At 36.5% G+C, this 21,454-nt stretch overlaps 1 protein-coding gene across 2 annotated transcripts in view; it reads left to right on the top strand.

The window, feature by feature from the left end:
* Nucleotides 1-1,876: 1,876 nt before the first annotated feature.
* Nucleotides 1,877-21,454, top strand: part of anln (anillin, actin binding protein) — a 39,379-nt gene continuing 19,801 nt past the window's right edge. Inside the window, exons 1-9 of one of the 2 annotated variants that reach the window (XM_028818138.2) lie at nucleotides 1,877-2,047; nucleotides 9,270-9,417; nucleotides 11,503-11,781; nucleotides 11,893-12,230; nucleotides 12,842-13,154; nucleotides 13,250-13,437; nucleotides 14,777-14,884; nucleotides 15,600-15,693; nucleotides 20,420-20,545. In XM_028818138.2, the coding sequence (XP_028673971.2) occupies nucleotides 2,030-2,047; nucleotides 9,270-9,417; nucleotides 11,503-11,781; nucleotides 11,893-12,230; nucleotides 12,842-13,154; nucleotides 13,250-13,437; nucleotides 14,777-14,884; nucleotides 15,600-15,693; nucleotides 20,420-20,545 (1,612 nt within the window). In that variant the 5' untranslated portion in view covers nucleotides 1,877-2,029. The remainder of the gene's footprint in view (nucleotides 2,048-9,269; nucleotides 9,418-11,502; nucleotides 11,782-11,892; nucleotides 12,231-12,841; nucleotides 13,155-13,249; nucleotides 13,438-14,776; nucleotides 14,885-15,599; nucleotides 15,694-20,419; nucleotides 20,546-21,454) is intronic. The other variant, XM_028818139.2, reaches the window with a different exon arrangement.

Here is a 21,454-nt window from a genome sequence, read left to right as displayed (position 1 = left end):
CGGCCTGCATGGCAGATTTCCAAGACGCAAACCACTGTTAAGTAAAAAGAACATTAGGGCTCGTCTCAATTTTGCTAAGAAACATCTCAATGATTGCCAAGACTTTTGGGAAAATACCTTGTGGACTGATGAGTCAAAAGTTGAACTTTTTGGAAGGCAAATGTCCCGTTACATCTGGCGTAAAAGGAACACAGCATTTCAGAAAAAGAACATCATACCAACAGTAAAATATGGTAGTGGTAGTGTGATGGTCTGGGGTTGTTTTGCTGCTTCAGGACCTGGAAGGCTTGCTGTGATAGATGGAACCATGAATTCTACTGTCTACCAAAAAATCCTGAAGGAGAATGTCCGGCCATCTGTTCGTCAACTCAAGCTGAAGTGATCTTGGGTGCTGCAACAGGACAATGACCCAAAACACACCAGCAAATCCACCTCTGAATGGCTGAAGAAAAACAAAATGAAGACTTTGGAGTGGCCTAGTCAAAGTCCTGACCTGAATCCAATTGAGATGCTATGGCATGACCTTAAAAAGGCGGTTCATGCTAGAAAACCCTCAAATAAAGCTGAATTACAACAATTTTGCAAAGATGAGTGGGCCAAAATTCCTCCAGAGCGCTGTAAAAGACTCATTGCAAGTTATCGCAAACGCTTGATTGCAGTTATTGCTGCTAAGGGTGGCCCAACCAGTTATTAGGTTCAGGGGGTAATTACTTTTTCACACAGGGCCATGTAGGTTTGGATTTTTTTTCTCCCTAAATAATAAAAACCACCATTTACAAACTGCATTTTGTGTTTACTTGTGTTATATTTGACTAATGGTTAAATGTGTTTGATGATCAGAAACATTTTGTGTGACAAACATGCAAAAGAATAAGAAATCAGGAAGGGGGCAAATAGTTTTTCACACCACTGTATTTACATTCTGATCCACTTCGGCTTTAAACGTTTTAATAATGGTTGGTTTTCTACCGGAATTTATAGCTGCAGCGTCCCACATGACAGGGTGACATTGGCTATAGAGGGAAAAAAGTTTGTGAGTGTCGCACACAGAACAGTGCTACTGTGAAATAACTCCGTTAAATTATTCACGGATTTTTTCTTTCTTAAAACGAGCGTTAATTTCGCTACGGTACCTCTAATGGCTAAGGATATATAGCATTAACATTCCCGATATAGTGTACGTTTTAAATAAGACGCAGCATCAGTTAACTACCCAATAGTTATAGTAGGGTCAAAGAGTACAGTAACAAAGAGCCATACACGTGCGTAAACAAATGGGGAAAATCCAACGGTCCAACGAGACACCTTGGATGCTTTAGTCCCGTTTACAGAGTACGTGCTCATGATTTCCGTTGAACATCTGCAGGCCTGCACCTTCTCAAATTTTGAACTTTTGACAGATGAATTTAGGCAGCACTGACAAACCAGGTAATTTAATGCATTGTGTCGGCCAAGTTTAAACTGCCATTACAGTAAACAAGTATCTGTCGTCAACACGGTCAAATGCGTGCTTTAACAATCAACCCAGACACAACATTCAACCCAGACACGAGTTTTCTCGCGTCTTCGACTAACGTCACACAAGTTACACAAATTATCGTTGAATGCCTCATCAAAACTTCTGGTCGTTGAACCACATTAACTTTTTTTCCATAGCGCAGCAGGAAAACATGAGCTAGTGCAAAACGTACGTACACTTTACAGCACCAGGAATTCTGCCAACGTCAACACGTAACAACCTACCAAACTGTCCGCGTGAGCACTGCCCATTGCATAATTTGATTGGATGTACGGTAAAACTGTGATACATGATTGGAGTAGGGGGCTGACAGTTTGTTGCTCCGCCTACGAATGCCCTCGTGACGCTGTAAGATTTGCGGCTGCGCAAGGAGTGGAGCGCTGAAATTCAAATTTGAACAGGCACGACTGGGAAGGAGACTGAAAAAGAGTTGGAGCGTGATTTCTATTTGTTTTATTTTACTCTTTTAAATACTGTATTTTTCATTCGAAATCCGAAATAATTTAGAGAATGGATCCGTTCACTGAGGTAAGTGCGGTTTAGGTTTTAACACAGACTTTATTTAATTTTGTCTACTTGAAGTAACCTTGTTTTTGTTTCCAGGCATACTGTAGCACTGTACACGGTGAAAGGTTGTACGTAGAACAGCGAACAGCCTTAATTTAATGCACACTTTTCCTCAAATTTTTGCCCAGCATGACGTCCTCTTTACAGACAATTATTTTTATTATTTTTCTCCCCTCTTCGAGTTTGATGTTATATGGAGCTTCTGTACTATAGAAGATATTTCTGTCTTACCTAATTCGGAATAGATAATGTAAACGTTGTAAATATAGTATCGTTTGAAATAACACGTGTTTACTGAAAGCTTTTCCACTCGTGTTAGGCGAGGCTAACGTCTTGTGAGCTGCTGCTAGACCGCACCCATTTTCTTGGAGGAATGGCAGACAGCTGTGGAGCTCAGGGCTACAGTCCCATTAGAATGTAGCGGCAGTGAAGCGCTCCGAGTATGTAGACAGTTTACAGGCGCTGTCACAATAGCAGCATGGCGGATGCATTGAAGGACTGGCAGCGACGCCTCTGCCCAGATCGTCGCCTTTACTGTAAAATCGGACTATGTTGCTTGAAATACTCTTATGGCTTTTTTGGGTGCCTTAACTTCATTCATTGGAACTGCCCAATGATACAGATTGGTGCAAATAGTTGACGGGCATAAAGGAAGCACCAGGTCCTTAAATCCTTATGCTGATTAACAAAGACCTGTATTATGTCTCTCGTTCCATAACCATTCTGTGTAATTTGTCTTGACTGTTAAGCACTTTTATCTATAGGAAGGAGAGAGAGAGAGAGAGAGAGTACTAAACGTGATAAAGTGTAATTCTGACATGTATTTGGATTTGCAATCTTCGGTATTTGTTATTTGGCCTTTTTAGGTTAGTGAAGTCTTTTCTCGACCACCAGTTTAAGACTATCGTGCTGTTTTTTATTTTGTAGAATTATCCTAAACCTCAGGATACACTTCCTTGAAGGTAGCATTTCCCCGCTTTATGTTTTAAAGTGCATTGATATCATCAAATAATAATGGAAATACTAGATAAAGGTTATTCACTTGATGAAAATACAAGGCGTGACAGAAAACACTCTGGCTTTATGCATTTATCAGATGTGTGACAAAAGGAAAAACCGGTTACATAAGTGAGTTGAAGGAGGGAACGATATACAGTAACTTTATTTGTCACCAGGGGGAAATGTGGCTTTTTACAGAAGCTTAATATAAAACATATTACGACAAACAACAAACCCTTCTCAAATATACACAAGAATATCTAAAAAGAATGAAAACTTGGCAGTTACGGTCCCAGAGTTACCCCAGCAGCGTTTCTTGACAGACTTTTTGTTGACTAACAGTCCACAGTGTTAGTGTGTCAGGGATTGGATTTACTGCATTGTTCATAATGGCATTTCGTTTTGTCTTCATCCTCTCCTTCGTTACTATCTCGAGAGTTTGTTCCATAGCTGAGTCTGCCTTTTAATTAGCTTGTTGATTCCGTGGGCCTTTCTTGAAGTGATGTTAACAGCCTAGCACAATGCAACACAGGAAATCCCACTGACCGTCGCAGAGTGATGGAAAATGTGAAGGATGTTATTGCCCATGTTACAGGAGCACAGCCTCCCAGGAAAAAAAATGTCAGCTTTGGTTTTGTGACAAAGAGTGACAATATAAAACAGAGCAATCAAGCCTGTCATTGATGCAGACTTACAAATACTTGTAGCAATGCACTGCATCCATTCATTGAATAGTTACTGGGTGTAGAGGCACTTTGGTACCACAAAAGTCAGTAGTCATTTCCTTGGTTTTGTTAATGTTCAGTTGCAGACAATTTTTTATGCACCAGGGAACAAGGTTCTCCACCTGACTTGTATTCTCTGTCTCATCACCCTTATCAATTCACACCACAACCCATAAGTGCAGAATATCTAAGTGATATGACCTGGTGCTATACCTATAGTCTGATGTGTACAGGGAAAATGCGATGGGACTGTCCATTATTGTGCTCCAGTGTTGCTCACATCCTTATCAGAGACACAGTCAAACTGGTCTGCTGGACAGATAGTCCATTATCTGGGACGCCATAGGCTCATCCACCATGATATCTCTGAGACATAAGGAGTGAAAGTAGCAGAGATGACTTTAAAAGGTTGCTTTGTCGTGTAGTGTTGGAAAAATGTAGAAATGTGTGATCCTAGTCTGAGAATGAGCTTGGCTGCTTCAGTTTGGTGTCTTTGAAACACTGAGTGAAAGAGCACAAACCAATCCTCATGGCTGTAATTAAGGGGTGTAAAATGATGTATGCTAGGCCCTGTAGGTTGATTTTTAACAGCTAAAATTATCTGCAAAATGTCCCCCCTTTTTTTTCTTTTATATACTTTATCAACCAGATATGATTTAATAGTGATGACAATTACAAAAGATATACTGGCTCCTCTTACAATTTCATCTCATTTATGAAGTGAACTGCAGCAAAGATTTTGATTGAAGGAGATCAAAAGTAACATTTGAAAAAAACACTTGTGTGGAATGACCATTTGCAAAATTGCAGATTTGTGTAGGATGAGTTGTGGGGTGAAAAAAGGAGCACTCAGGATGTGGATTTTATTTCTGGTGTTACTCTTTTTCCTGACGTGTCAAGCCATTTTCTTTTTGGAAGTTAACTTCACTGTGGCAGAGATCATTAAGACAGAGGAACTGTAAAATAAGGATAAGTGTGCTGGAGTTGTAAGAAGACAGCTGTCAACTTTAGTCCTGAAAAGTTAATATAGAGATTATGAGACAGAGATAGTGTTAGGTTGGATAAGGAGGAAGACTGGGGTCTGGGTTCCATTTCTGGTGTGCTTATTTGAGTAAATGATGCAAGGTCTTTTCCTGGCTTGGTTTAGTAGATGAATTGACTGTCACACTGATCATGGAAAATGGTGAATAAATTCCCCATTGGTGAATTGAGCAGTAGGGAAATCAAGTGCAATTGCCAGAGTGGCGAGCTGCCACGGTCCAATACATTTAGTGATGTTGAATAATATATCACTCCAAAAATGTACAGCTAAAGATGCAGTTTTTAGGACTAGCAATTGATGAAGAATATGTCGTGATAGCACATAATCGTTTCTACTGTGTAAATGCTGTAATAATCAAAACTTTCTTGTGATGATTTTTTTCCATTTATTCCTTATGGTGGTGCTGTTTCACTTTCTAAGAAAATGTAAATGTAATAAGTGATGACAAAAGTTGGGCTTTTTAAAAGCTCAACCAGGAATGTTGTACTTACATCGTTGTGAAAACAAATGTCATGGACTTGCGTCTTCCATAATTTAAAGCAGAACTGGGGCTGTGCTCCAGTACACTACATTAGGCATTGATCAGATTTCTCTATAGGCAGCAGTATTTTATTTTTATGTGTTAGGGAGATATACTGTACTCAAGATATATTATGGGTTGGACTTTAATGTGTTGGTATATCGTTAGCAAATAAATCCAACAAATGGGATTATTATTCCTATCTTGCCAGTTGCTCCCTAGGCAGGCTCCTTCTGCTACAGAAGACTATATGATATCAGAGATGAATTAGTCTTTCCTGAACTGTTTCAGATTAAAAAAATTTAAATGTAGTCTCTATTAACCAGAATTCCTCATGCTGCCTTTCAATTCTGAATTATTTGTTAGTGAGGATGTTCTAAGGAATTAGACTTCCTTTTAAATCCTATTACTGAATTATTTTATTTACTGCGTATCAGTGCATGCCCAACCTCCAACGCCTCGTGCTTAATATGCCTTTAAATTCTATGGACACAAGTTGCGGTGTCTTTTTAAAGTTAGCCACAGTACAACAACATTTATTTTTATAGCACATTTTCATACAAATAATGTAGCTCAGTGCTTTACATGATGAGGAAAGAGAAAAAAAAGACAAAATTAGAATTAAAATAAGAGAACACTAATTAACATAGAACAAAAGTAAAGTCCGATGGCCAGGGAGGACAGAAAAAACAAAAAAAAAACACGACAGCTGGAGAAAAAATAAAATTTGTAATGGTTCCAGGCCATGAGACCGCCCAGCCCCCTCTAGGCATTCTACCTAACATACTGTAAATGATCAGTCCTCATTGTATTCAGGGTTCTTATGGAAAGACTTGATGATGATGGTTACATGGACTTCTGGTCTTTAATCCACCAATTTAGGGACATCATGGTGCTTTGATCAGGTAGTGGTGGCGCAGATTGCCACCACAGAAAACCAGAAAAAAGAACAGAAGAGAAAGTAGGGGTTAGTATGGATTTTGGAGCCACCATGAATAATGATAGTTAATTGAGTATACAGAGCATCAGGATTAAACTAAAATGAAGCTATGAGAAAGCCATGTTAAAGTAATGTGTTTTTAGCAGTTTTTTAAAGAGCTCCACTGTATTAGCCTGGCGAATTCCTATTGGCAAGCTATTCCAGATTTTAGGTGCATAACAGCAGAAGGCCGTCTCGCCACTTTTTAAGTTTAGCTCTTGGAATTCTAAGCAGACACTCATTAGAAGATCTAAGGTTACGATTTGGAGTGTAAGGTCTGACATTCCGAAATATAAGATAAAGCGAGATTATTTAAGGCTTTATAAACCATAAGCAGTATTTTAAAGTCAACTCTGAATGACACAGGTAACCAATGTAATGACATCAAAACTGGTGAGATGTGCTCGGATTTTCTTTTCCTAGTTAGGATTCTAGCAACTGCATTCTGCACTGGTTGCAATCAATTGATGCCTTTTTTGGGTAGTCCTGAAAGTAGTGCGTTACAGTAATCTAGTCGACTGAAAACAAAACCGTGAACTAATTTCTCAGCATCTTTCAATGATATAAGAGGTGTAACTTTTGCTATTTTTCTTAAGTGAAAAACAGCTGACCTAGTGATCTAATTTAATATGGGATTTAAAATTCAGGTCACAGTCGACAGTTACCCCTAAATTCTTTACCTCCTTCTTGACTTTTAATCCTAATGCATCAAGTTTATTTCTAATAACCTCATTATATCCATTATTGACAATCACTAAAATTTCAGTTTTCTCTTTATTTAGTTTGAGAAAATTACTACTCATCCATTCAGAAACACAAGTAAGACATTGTGTCAGTGAATCAACAGAGTCGGGGTCATCAGGTGCTACTGATAAATACAGTTGTGTGTCATTGGCATAGCTGTGGTAGCTCATGTTATGCCCCGAGATAATCTGACCTAGTGGAAGCATGTAAATCAAAAAGAGCAGCGGAGCCAGGATAGATCCTTGTGGAACACCATATAAAATGTCGTGTGTCTTTGAAGTATAATTACCACAACTAACAAAGAATTTTCTACCTGCCAGGTAGGATTCAAACCAATTTAAGACACTGCCAGAGAGGCCCACCCATTGACTAAGGAGATTTCTAAGAATATTGTGATCAAGTAGGGGCATACAGCTCAAAATTATGTCTTTTGTAGAATCACATTAATCAGCATTCATATCTAATTTTAAGTACTATTGTAAAGTGTTGTATATTAGTATTTGGAAGTATTTGAAGGGGGTAGCAAAGGTGTTTGAATAGATCATTCATTCCTTTTTTCCCCTCAGTTTTGCTTAATCATTTTTTTTTTTTTTTAATCTTACTGATGGCTCACAATGTATGTCACATTTAGAATTGTTTCTAGGTTTGTTCCCAATGCTGCAGTGGGAGGTGTGAATACCTTGTAACCCTGTAATATGCAAAACTGATTCAGAAAATGGGTGTAATTTCCCCTGAAAGGCTCAGAGCAATGTGCAATTTTTATATGCATCATTAAACAGCATGTATTTTCAAAGTTAACAATGCCATTCAATATTTAAACAATGTTAAATTTGCAGACCACTTTGTAAATTTAGGTTGAGATCAGATTGCGGTGAACTGAAAAATCATTACAGACCTCATCAGGCACACCAGGAGATGATCCTTGGTGTGAAGCTCACTTCTGTTGAAAACACTTAAATGTTTATGCTGTTGTTGTGATTTCAGTATCATCTGTGTTATAAGGATGCTATCATTTTTCATTAAATTACATTTTTAATACTTTCTAGCTATGATTTTGTTGACAAATTTTGTATAAGAAATATTGACATCCAAGGTCTAGGTTTAAGCTAAAAGTTACAAATGGCTAAAGGTTTTATCCTGAGTATAGTCTCTACATGCAGTAATTCCACTCAGCATTATTTTAAACGCTTCTAATTTTCTTTAATAGTTTATTTGATGCCTCACTGTGAATCCTGGCCTAGGTGTTTGTGTGTTGTTTGTTCATTTTCTTTGTGGGTTTTCCCTCACGCATCCTAAAGACGTGAAGATTTGGTGGACTGATCAGTCTAAATTGGCCTACGATGAGTGAGTGTGACCGTCCAGTGCCTAACTGACTTAACTGATCAGCTTCATTCCTCCACATACCTGAACTCCCTTTTGTAAATGTTTGCCTGGAAATATTAATTAATCTTAAATGTTTAAAATTCAGATGATTACTATTTACTATGCAGGAAGCAAGTTAGAACATACAATTTGATATATAAGTTTTAACATTTTAATGGTTTCAGCTGGCAGCTTTAAAGTGACACATCCAGAAAATATCATATCTGCTTGATACACCTGCTCATTGCCATTAAATATACCTACATAGCTTAAAATTCTTGTCTGCCATTCATGCTCATTTTGTGCAGAAGTGCGAGGCCCTTATAGGGAAAGCATGAGTGTATGTATGTGTGTGTGTGTATGTATGTATATATATATATATATATATATATATATATATATATATATATATATATATAATAAATACACAGACAGACCTGTTAGCCTATTTCTGGTAAACACTCTTTTTTTCCTTTTAAATGCTATGTCTTCTGTTCTGATAAAAATGTCAAAAATGAAGTGTATATTATTCCACTCAAATTCTAAAGACTGTTGTGTGATTCACTGAAATATCATTTAATCTGACACCGTCTATGTTAGGAAAATTATTAGATGCAAATAAGACATTAAACAAGCGCTTCAAAATTCATCACCTATCTGTACATTGTTGTGATTTTCTTTTTTTCGTTTTCCTAATCTAAATCAGTCTGATCATTTTGTATTTTTAGTTTCCTCCAAACTGACAGATTATACAGTACATCTCTGCTTTTGTTTTTGCATTTTTACATTTATTTTGTTTTTTCTTTGGATAGAAACTTTTAGAAAGAACACGGGCACGGAGGGAAAATTTGCAGAAAAAAATGTCTGAGAGACCTGCAGCAGCTGTAAGGCCAATGGCAAAACGTTTACGGGAGCCTCTGTCAGAAACCAATAACCAATCTGAACAGACTCCTGTGGAAGGTAAGCTTTATAGTATTAACATCATACTCTACTCATAAATATATATATATATATATATATATATATATATATAATATAATTTTGTCTTCTTTTCAAATCTAGTATATCTGTGAAAGTAGTCTTTTTTTTTTTTGTGCTTGTGTTTGGATCAAAATGTAAAATTGCATCACTTTATTTTGGAAGGCTTTTTAAGTTACATTTTTTTTTTAAACTGTCACATATTATCCCCTTGGGGAATAATAAAGTGTCTGTCTGTCTGTCATATAGTTCTATCTATCTATCTATCTATCTATCTATCTATCTATCTATCTATCTATCTATCTATCTATCTATCTATCTATCTATCTAGTTGTCCATCAGCTTTTATCAAAATGTATATCTGTAATCTAACATTCTCTTTTAATGTCAAGGAGAGTAAAAACAGTGATTGCATTGTACTGCCCCTTTTTCCTTCATGCACTGTGCACTTTGACTAAAATAAGCTTTTGTTCACTTGGTTACTGCACTGCAATAACCTAATTTATGTGACACATGTTTGAAAGAATCTACTTCTTATTAGTGTCAAGTAATCTATATGTGGGATTCTTTTTTACAGAAGAGATTTTTGACCCAGTATTTTGCTTGAAAGTGGTTTTTTTTTTTTTTTTTTTTATATTAAATCTTCACACAAATGGAATGTTGTATGTGGTTTCTTTCTGATTCTAGAAAAATTATATGTGTGTATATGTTAAAGTTCTGCACTCGGTTTTCCTAGCTTGCAGATTATTTTTATAATCAATCATCCAGTTTATAATATCACTGTGTTAAAAATATCTCCATTAAGAAGTTAGACAGTCTATGTAGTGACAATAACTGACACCAAAATCTGCTTGTAATTTTTGGTTAGTGGGAAGTGTTTTAAATTTTGTGCATTCCTTAACGATTGACTGCTTCAGCTAAGTAAAGTCCTTTGTTCATGATTCTTTTTAAGAGAACCAAGCCCTGCAAACAAGTAGCAAGATGAAAAGACTGAAGAAAATTTAATCTTTTTTTATTTTGTGACAAAACAATTCCATCCACATGAAAATTTTTTTTTTTTTTTTTTTTTTTTTGCTGGTTTGCTTCAGTATTGCTTGTTAACAGCTCCTCTTGGATGTTGGCTTTTAAATAGACAGTCTAACTTTCTCTGTACAACAGCCCAAGATGGAAATGCTGCTTTCTATGGGCAACAGACACCATAGAAAGGCTAATCATCGGAAACAAAGTGAAATTAATGGTGCTAAATATAAATGACTATATAATAGGGTATAGTTTGATTTCTAAGTCACTTGTAAATTTTTTCTTAATGTGAGTACCATGTTTCTCTTTCTTTCTAAGGTTTAAGTGAACTCAACATTTTTTGTGTTTAGTGTATACAGAATTATATAAATTCTGTCACCTAACAGTTCTATATCAGTAGCAGAGATGTTTCCACATAAAAGTAGTACTCTCATTCAAATAATGGAGTGGGAGTGATTTATACTGGTTCTGCACAGTTCATCCTGTTAGATATCTGTATTTGGGTGACGAATTTATCAAAGGTAACATACAAGATAGGGATACTGTACAGTTATTTGCATGTATTTTACAGTGTGATCACAGGCAGTATCAGTAACTCAGTCAGGTTCAGAAAATGAATTTGGAGTCCTGGATTAAACCCGCACTTTAGCATTTTAAACTAATGCATTAGCCACTGCTAGATTATCCTGTCTGCAGGTATCCATACAACAGCAAGGCATCGAGGACAGTAGCAACTTTTTAATTTAAATGTTATCACTAATGTTTTATTTGTAGTTATCAGACTTTTCAAAAGTCACTTTTCAACGTTTGCCATTGTTGGTTCTTTTTATGTATCCTTAAGACCAAAGTATTGTTAAGGATAGATGCAAATGAAACATTTCAGATTTGGTAGCATTTGACTGATAAGCGTGGAATAAATTCCCTTAAAGTGAGTATATTACAAAGTACAGTATTCTTGGGTGCAGAACTTTATTTTGCTTGATTATCTGGTAATTTGCATGTTGAATTACACTTTTTTTTTTTTTTTTGCCACCCCCCCCCTTTTAGTTAAATCCTCTAACAAGCCATCCCCTTCCAAACGAAGATGTTCAGATAACAAAGAAACTGGTGAAGTAGCGGAAGAAAACAGAAAACCTTTAATTGAATCCGCGTCCACATATGTAAGCAAACCACCAATCCCCACTACTCCTGCTGCATCTTGTGTTGTAAAGTCCGATTGCGCTGAAGTAAAAAGTGACACTCTGAGCAATAAAGTGCATTTGACCACTTCAGTAAAGTCTCGCTTGCAGAAGTTAGCTGAGCAACGACAGTGCTGGGATAATAATGGTATGTATTTTTAATTAACTTGAATGCTGCTTTTTTTCTATAAATATTTTAACTGTCTTGTTCTATTCCAGTATTTTAATATATTGGAGGAATGTAATTTGTCTTTAATAGAAATTCCAGCTGAAAATGCTTGGACTTCACCTGTTCATCCTCCGAAACCGACCTCTCCACCTAAAAAGTCTGAATTCTCTTCACATGCTGTTGGAAGAAAAGGCAGATTAGCCTGTCTTGCTGAAACAATTAACACATGGGAGGATGACCTAAGTCAACCAGCTATAAAGAAAAACAATGCACAAGAACAGCCTGGCACCACTTGTTTATCAAAACCGTCCACTACCAATGTAGCATCTGCTTGTGCACAAAACGGCAATGTTAAATCAAACTGTGCATCATATTCTGAAACGGCTGTTGAAACATCAGTGAATAAGCCAGTGTCTTCTGTTCAACAGGTGAGTACACAAAAGGATTTAACAGTGTTGAGCACTGTGAAAATTAGATGTGTATCACAGAAGTTGAATGATTTGAAGTCCTCACTAAGTAAATATAAGTAAGCATATTAATGAATAATGAGATTTTAGCCTAAATATTGTTTTCTGGATTGACTTCTAACATTCTCACACTTTTTTCACTTATTTTGTAGGTTTAATTACAACTCAATTATGATATAATACTTTAAGTGGTAGCCAGTTGTTCTTCAGATCCTAATTAACAGTAAATTTCATAACATTTGGTGCATTAAAGAGATTAAACAATAAAATATCTACTTAATGGAAAAATAGCATTGCATAGAGTTCTATACAAATTATGATTATATCTGTTGCCCTGTCACACTTGTGAATAAGACTGTTTTTAAAGTTAAATCTTAAATTTGAGTAGAACCATGTTTACTGAACCTGTTATTGCTCACTTTTTACATTTTTTTTGTTGATATTTGATATAAATAGTATTGCTGTATAGTATTGGCTTAATTCATTCAAAACTTTTTTTCACATCAATAATTCAGAACGCCATTTACTTTTCATTTACACTGGAGTTTTTTATGTTGTTTTTTTTATTTCAGCATTCCAATATTTACCCACCTATCCATTCAACAAGAAGTGTTCCACTGAGTCTTCAGAATGCAAGCATATCAGTACCTTCACCAGTTCAACAGTCAAGCAGTTCTCAAAACACAGAGGTGTTGAATGCACTGTCTAAGCAAACTGCTCATGGTGTTATAACAAAAGATGATTCAGAGCTTAAACGTGGAGTGACATTGAAAGGAACTGATCCAGAACTATTCGAGTCAACAAAGCCAGTTTATTCACTTCCAAAGAAAGAACCACATACCAAAGAGACACATGTTCAGCAAACAAAGGAAATTTCAACACCTGGTTGAGTATTTAAAACGAATCTACTTACCTTTTTTATTGCATAGTTTAAAATGTACAAAGCTGTTTAATATTCCTGCCTGCTGCCCCATCTGTAGGTGGTCCTGGAGTAAAATCTTTTCTGGAACGATTTGGAGAAAGATGTCAAGAGCGTTCAACTCAAAGTCCATTGTCTACTATCAGACAAAAAACACCCACTGTTACACCAAATACTAAGATAATTCAGGAGAAACTCTTTAAACCACAGCAGTCGGCTACTGCAAGTTTAACTCAGCAGAAGCGATTGGTATGTTTTTGCAGCTTCAATTTTCCCTTCCTTGCATGTCTTTGTATAGGCATTCTTATTTAGTAAATTAATATAGGGAAGAATATTTAATGAACATATTAATAGAAGAATATATCATCAAAATGTATGTTGTTGCATACTATGTGCATATTTTAGTGTTTGTTTTGTGAGGGTTATCTAGACGGCAATCAGTTATGTGGAGGCTGAGTTGGTGGGCAGCAGAAGGGAGGTACTTATTATGCCTCGAAGGCTGTGAGCAATGTCACTAGCTCAAACTAGAGAGGCAATCTCTCTAATAATGTGCAGGAACAAAATAGCTTTTCCACTACGCCTCCTGACCTCCAGAGGGCACTTAATTCTAGTTATTTATGTACAGGACTGTACTGTTTCTGTAGCAGAGCAGGTAACACAAATGCTTCCTGAAAGATCCTGTACTTTAAAGACACCCTGGAGTCTTTGCAACTTTAACACTAGACAACCACCTAGCGAATTGTTTCTAAGGCAAAGTAAAGCAACCCCTGACCCCAAAATTGATTTGCTCAGTTTTGACTGAAAGTGACTTTGGGGTCCATTGAAGCCCCATAGTAAGGGGCTTCTAGACAAGGGAGGAGAGTTTGTGGTGGTAGTTTAACTAGCAGAAGAACTAGCTGCTGCTGAAGAATGTGAATTTCCCATTGGGATTAATAAAGTATCCATCTATCTAGAAGGAAAAGAAAGGGAGTGTTTGGGTATACTGTAAAGTGGGCAAGTTGATATACCACTCCACTTACAATAGATAAGGGCAGAGTTTTGCTTTGCTTGTTTATTTGGTACTTTTTATTGCTATATTCAGTCTTGTGGTGTTTTTTTAAATGAGGGCACAATTATATTAACATATTTTACCTCTTGATGGGGTTTGGGTATTGAACTCTGTCACATGGGTACACAATTAGTTCTTTTGGTGGTAACATGTTTAAAAAAGATTTTTACAGGGTACATGGTCTAAATATGTATATTTTTACTTTGGGATCATTTCATATTTGTACTGAAGTTTTCTGTGAACATTCTTAGTGAGGTAATCCTCATGTTCATTTAGAGTTCATATTAGGGTATCCTGTTTCCAGACATAATTGATTGATTGATTTTTTTTTTTTTTTTTTTTTTCTCTCCACTAATTCTTTATTTTGCGAATAATCATTCTAGTATCTATGTTAATTAACACACCTTTTTTTATATTCTAGATTTGATTCCAATTAAATGTTTGTTTTTTATTTTAATTTATTTTTTATACAATGTTTAGTATTTTTATTTTTTCTCCATGAAGAAAAGCTTATCTAATATAATGCCTTTAAAAATTTAGGAGCGTGAAAAAGAGCTTGCATCTATTAGAAGTCGTATCCAAAAGGGAAATATGTGGACAGTTGATAAAGATGACTGTTCACTTAAACAGCCCCAAGACAATAAAAAGGTAACATTTAAACACCTTAAATGAAATCCCTTTAAAATTAAATTGCAAAAATTAAATTTCAACAGTTGATCTTCCAAAGTAACTGTTAAAAGCGTGTCTAATTTGGGATGGTGGCTGGGTGAGATTTATCAGTAGATGCATTTTGCTTTTAATTTGTTGGTATGAGTAGAGCTAAGGTGCATTATATCTAAATGTTGTTCTGATTAATATTAATTTTCTTAATGTAATATCTTACTCTAAAATGCATTTTATCAATAGTATTGTAAAATTACAATTTTCAAAATCCAAATAACAGGCCTGAACAAGACCATACATTAATCTTTTTGAATTATGTGTGCAATTTGTGGAAGGTTGATCTTTTGAAACCTGTATAGATAACCTTATTCAAATTAACAAAATCAGAGTACATCTTAAAAATGGTGTTACCTTAAATCTTCATATAGTCATTTAATAGATGACAATAGCATTCAATGGCTTTTTTTTTTTGTATGCCTTGCACTGTTAAACTAAATTTCCTTAATGTCCCCAAGCTGTTGCTTCAGCTGTTAGAAGCTGAAGTAATCGTGGATAAAGGCATCAGTAAAATAAATGAAAATCCTACTTTTTGGCATACTGCTTGGCTTTAAAATTTCATTGTTTTAAAATTCACAGTAAAAATGTGTATACCCTTGTAAGTTACAATAGATTGATATGTTACAATTTGTAAATATCTTAGGAAACCCCACAAGAAGCACAGGTCGACGAGTCTTTGAAACCTCCAGCTAATTCTAGTTCTGAAACATCTTTAAAAGAAGAGAGAAGTCCTTCAGGTAATAACTCACAAACCATTTTTGTTTTATGTTTTACATAGTATTTATTACTTTAATATCGTACCTCTGTAAACATTCAGCCTTTTCAAAGGAATGCTTTTTTTGTTATGCGGATAATGGATGGATGGATGGATGAAAGGTTCTGGACTGTGAGCATGTGTCCACTTGAATGTTATTGTTGTAAAGGAAACTCTCCTTGTTTATTGGAGTATTATTTTTGCCCTCATCCTTCTCAAAAAAAAAAAAAAAAAATCAATACAGCAATGGAAGTTATGAATGTGAAACTATGCAAAGGTGCATAGGCTGACAGGGGACTGGTATTTCTATGTTATCTCCATGCATTTATACTGATTTTTCTACAGTGTTAGAAGCCCACTATAGTAGGGAAAATGCTTACTAACAAAAATGTTAAAGGCCTCTATTCTAAATGTTAAGCATGTTTACGAAATTCCAATACTTGGAAAAGTGCAGAGAAGAAATCTCACTACTCTGGTATACATCTATGTTTTATGAAGGAAGATTGACAGGTATGAATCATGTAATATGGTGTCATATTTAATGACACACACAATTTAAGGACATGGTGAAAAGGTGTATTTTGTGATTAAAATGGATATTTCGGCTTTAATCTCAATGTCCACTTTAACCTTGTAGTTAACGTTAATGCCTCTCTACTTTAATAATAAAGTAATCTTAAAACCGACCCAGTTGTTAATCGCTACATGCTTCTGTGGCTTCCTCCTGACCTGATAGCAACAATCGCCACACAGAACACATTTTATGATACTCCAGCTCTCTGCATGTTTAGAATCATTAGATTTATAATTGATATCACTTTCATGATGAAATGCATAAACGTATGTATGTTACATTTTACAGATAAGTCATTAACTTCATTTAAATAATGAATACTGATAATTACAAATGTTGTGGCGGCACGGTGTACCTCACAGGGATTTGTCTCGTGTTCCCTGCCTGACGTTTGTATGTTTTCCTGATGGATTTCCACAGTGTGCTCCGGTTTCCTTCCACGTGAAGGTTTGGGGATTTAAAGATAATAAAATGATGCTACTGTATGTGAGTGCTTGTATTCACCTTGTGATGAGCTGATGCCCCGTCCAGAGATTGTTTCTGTCTCATGCCCGATGCTTGCAAGAATCGGCGCATCCCTGGATTGATGTATTTAATCATTAAACATCCTTTTCAGAGATATTGTGGCAAGGTGACCTCGGAATTTAATGACTGTTTTAGGCAATTCACAACACAGCGAAGCCAAACCTGTTCTTGCTGTGATCTTGCACTGCCACCTGGTGGAATCTTCCAGATTTATATAAAGTACTCTTCGCATGTATAAACAGGACAACGCTTGTGCAGCAGTAGCGTCTGCTGGAGCATGTGCCGCGTGAAGTAGAAACCTGGCCTTAGAGTCCCAGCATGGACACCTGCAGGGCTACATGGGAGTTGGAGTCTGGAAGAGCAGCCCTGTAGGGATGCCTGGTGGACAATAGAGGGTGCTGCCGGGGAAGGATCTCTCTACCTTTCTCATAACCCAGAAGTTTGGTTACATGATGACACCGGAAGTACTCCCAGGTCCTCAATGAAAGAGACCACACTGCTTTGTCCAGGCAAGTTGGAGCTGGGAGTGGAGACTGGCAATACTCAACTGGAGGAGTAGCAGTGTGGTAGAGAGAGAAAGAAGAAATGCAGGGTTTAATTATTTGAGGTATTTTGTAATAAACATCCCTTTGATTTGAACCTGGGACTGTTTGTGCTTTGGGCTTTGTGGAAACCCCTAGCCTTAGCATGTGTGTGTATAGATTTACTTTATTGCTAGTTTGTGTCCATTTGTTTTAGTTTGTTTGCTGTGTCTTTTGTTTGAGGCACAATGGCCCAGTAGTTACAACTGCTGCATCCAGCTCAGATCACATTTTTGGCCAGAGTAATTGGTCCAGCCTAGTTGGTAGTTGCTTCTGAGCCCTCAAGGTTACTTATAGACCATTGTACCATTTATAATCCATTAAAGACTAGTTCAGTTCCTTCTTCCCCACTGACCTCGCTGTATTTTGCAGTGTTTGGTGAAGTTTGTGGCAAACCAAACTTTGCAGGGTTTGCTCATCAGTAGTTGCTATTCATCATTTGAATTTGATTTTTCACTTTTTAGGACTTTAGGTGATGCAAATTTTTCTTTTTTTTTTTTTGGTTGTTAGTGTGGTCAGTGTGCCAGAGGTCTTGCAGCTGAAAGTGTTTGAAATCCAGAGCAAAGGGGCAACTTAAAATTTATCAAAGTTTCTTTACTTGATTTCAGCATACTACTCATTCCTTAAGACTGTATGCACATGGCCTCATTTATGACATTAATTTCAGTTGTTAACAGGTCTTTTAATATATGAAAATAATTAAAAGCGATAACAGACACTCATCTTTGAAATAAATTCAGGCATTAGAAATAACTTTCATTCAATCAATATACATTGGCTGTTTTTAAAATGGCTTCTTCATTTTATATAAAGGTTTAAGATAATAAAGACAGTGTAATAACACTAGCAGCAAATATTCTTTTGCCAATAAATGCAAGTTCAAAAACAGGCACTTTTGTCAACACTGCAGCAAATGTAAAAGAAGGTAAAATATCATGGCCTGTGTAGGGGAGCCCTCACATATTCTTGTGGTAAACTGGGGGACCTTGGAGGAATAAAAGTTGAGAACCACTGCTTTAGAGTTTCAAAATTAAGCTTGGCTAATTAATTTTTCAAAAAAAAAAAAAAGAGAGATTGGATTAGCTGACCTATGTTGTGCAGAATGGTCTGTTATCTTGAACAATAGTAGTTTTTAAAAAATACGGTATAAACTAAACATTTGTTTATTTACTTAGTGGGCACTTTTTGTCCAAAGTCACTTGCAAAGGGGATTGGTTGAGTAAATGTAAACCTGGGGAAAGAGCTCAGAACAAAATGCAGGCTAGTTACAGTTCTCTGGTTATGAAAACTTCTTCAGTTGCCCAGAAATTCACCAAATGAGTTTTCAAACATTTCCTGTACACTAATGGTCAGCTAGGATGAAGGTGGGAAGCTTGTTTCAAGCTTGTGCAGAGGTTGCATCACCAGCTACTGTTTGTCAGCAGACATAAGTGGGTGAGAAGCAGCCATGTGCCTTGCAAGTTTCTCCATATACATAGCTGACCCACTGACTAATCTGTAGGCCAGCATCAAGGATTTGAACTTAATATGTGTTGCTATAGGGGGCCACTGTAGTGATCTGAAAAGAGGAGTTACACTGTCGCACCTTGGCTGGTTGAGCATCAGACATGCCAATTCATTTTGAAATCTCTGCAGCAGTTTGGTTACACATGCATTCACTAATGCCAGCAGGTAATTGCAGTAGTCCAGACGAGCCTGGACCAGAAGTTGTACTGCATACTCCTTCAGATATGCTCTGTTCTTGCAAATGATGTATCGAGTGAATCTGCAAGATGGAGAGACAGCTGGCCCACCGATCACCACTCCAGGATTGCGTACTGACTTGGCGGGTGTTAGCAATAGTGAGCCAAGCTGAAGAGTTTGACGTGCAGTATAGACTGACATGCTGGAATAATAAGGTCCATCAACTAGAGGTGGTGCTCCTTCATCCAGCTTGCAGTATCAGTGAGACATACAGAGAGAGTTTGTGGCCTTCCTGGAGGGGAACGACCAGTACAGCTGCATATTATCAGGATACCACTGATAGGAGAAGCCAAGGTACTGTATGGATGGGATCTAGTGAGGATGTGTATAGAGAAAAGAGGGGAGGACCCAACACTGAGCCTTGGAGTACCCCTGACATCTCTCTTTGCCAGAACCCACCACAGGTAGGTAGGACCACCTGTGCAGTCCCAAAGATGCCAAGGTCAAAGAGGGTTGCAAAGAGGAATATGATTGTTGACTGTGTTGAAGGCAGAAGATAGATGGTGGAGGAGGAAGACTGGGCTGAAGTTTCAACTTCTAATAGAACAAATCAAAGAAAACCCAAGAGTGGCTTAGGGACATTTCTGTGAATATCCTTAAGTTGCACTACTTGAGCTCATTTGAACAACTTCTAGAGAGACCTAAAAATAGCTGTCCATCGATTGTTCTCATCTAACCTGTTAGATCTGCAAAGAAAACCGGAAATCTCCAAATCCAGGTGTGAGAAACTTGTAGCGTCAAACACTAGAAGACTCTAGGTTGTAGTAGCGGCCAAAGGTACTTCAGCTGAATATTTGTGTCAATGTGAGATTTGTTTTTGATTTTTTTTTTTATATCTTTAATACATTTTCAAGAAATTCTAAAATCTTTTTTTGCTTCGTCATTCTGGGAAGTGTTGCTTGATGGGGGAATTTTTTTAGCATAAAGCTGCAACATAACAATGTTTAAAAAAAAAAAAAAAAAAAATTGGATGGTGTCTGAATACTTTCTGAATGCACCTGTATGGAGGGTGAAAAAGTTGTTAAACATGCATGCCTTTCTTTTGGTATGTGCTCTGAAGTTGTATATTAAAAAACCTTTTTTTACATTGTGGTACACACAGTCAACTCATTAAAGAAGTGCGAGTTATTACATGATCCTAAATTTTAGTTAATGGTTAATGGCAGATCTTTAGTTTCTTGTAATCTATGAGCAGATGCCATTGGTCAGAAATGTCTTATACCAGCCTTGATCACTGTAACTGAATAAAATACTATTTTACTGTTAATTTTTATCTTTGTTTTTAGATGTGTTGCTAACTAATGAAACAAATCTAGAATGTACTCCTATACAAGCAAGCCCTGTGAAGCAAATTACACCCTTGAGAAAGAAAGCAGGAGAACTTTGTGTTGATACTGAAAATGTGGTTAGCAGTAAGTTTCCATTGTAAATATTTGTCTCATTTATTTCATTTTCAAAATGGTTACCATACTCGCTCTTAATTTGATTGACACCCCCCCCCCCTTCCCCATCACAATCAGTGCTTGCATTATCTTATTTTAGCAGACAGGGTTTATATATGCCAAGGGTGGTGGTGGGTTGTTTTTTTTTTTTTTTTTCTTCCTTCTTAAAAGACAAAGCTAAAAACATGAAAATATAATAAATACAATCTAGAGTGGGTTTTATGAGGGAGATCCTTCCAAAAATAGTCTGTTATACTTTTTTGAATGGCACCTGGAATAACATACTAGTAGATATAGGCATCAGAGGTAAGTTGCAAAACTGCGTTTCAAAATTTTTAAATGTTAATTGACAAGAGACCAAGATTACAGGTAAGCGGATAATATTTCATTTGGGATGAGGTCATAAAGTAGGGTCTCTCTAGAATCTGTCTGTGAACTACTACTTTTATATTAATGGCATATTCTGGTATAATTAGTAAATTCACACATGACACAAAAAAAGAGTAGCACAGCTGATATTGTTGAGACATCAAAAACAATTTAGAAAGACCTGGATCATCTTCAGAATGCAGTTTAATGGAGAAACATGCAAAGTCTATACATGGGCAAAAGGATCATTAAATGTAAATACAGGGTGGGTGATGCTCTCTTACAAAAAGCAACCTCGGACAAAGACGTAGGGATTGATATCAGTATGGCATTCTCAAAATCTAGGCAATATCTAGGTGAAATTACATTTTTAAGTTTAAAATGTGAAACCAATTGAATAGATATAAAGGGGAATTAGGCTTAGACTGAGTAATATGTCCAGTTCTGGTCATCACACTACAAAAATACACCAGTGTATCCTGGTACTGAAAGGCCTAACCACCTCTCTCT

The sequence above is a fragment of the Erpetoichthys calabaricus genome, chromosome 13 (assembly GCF_900747795.2).
Source record: "Erpetoichthys calabaricus chromosome 13, fErpCal1.3, whole genome shotgun sequence".
Lineage (NCBI taxonomy): Eukaryota > Metazoa > Chordata > Cladistia > Polypteriformes > Polypteridae > Erpetoichthys > Erpetoichthys calabaricus.
Note: the sequence above shows the minus strand (reverse complement) of the source record. Positions and strands in the feature narration are given on the sequence as shown.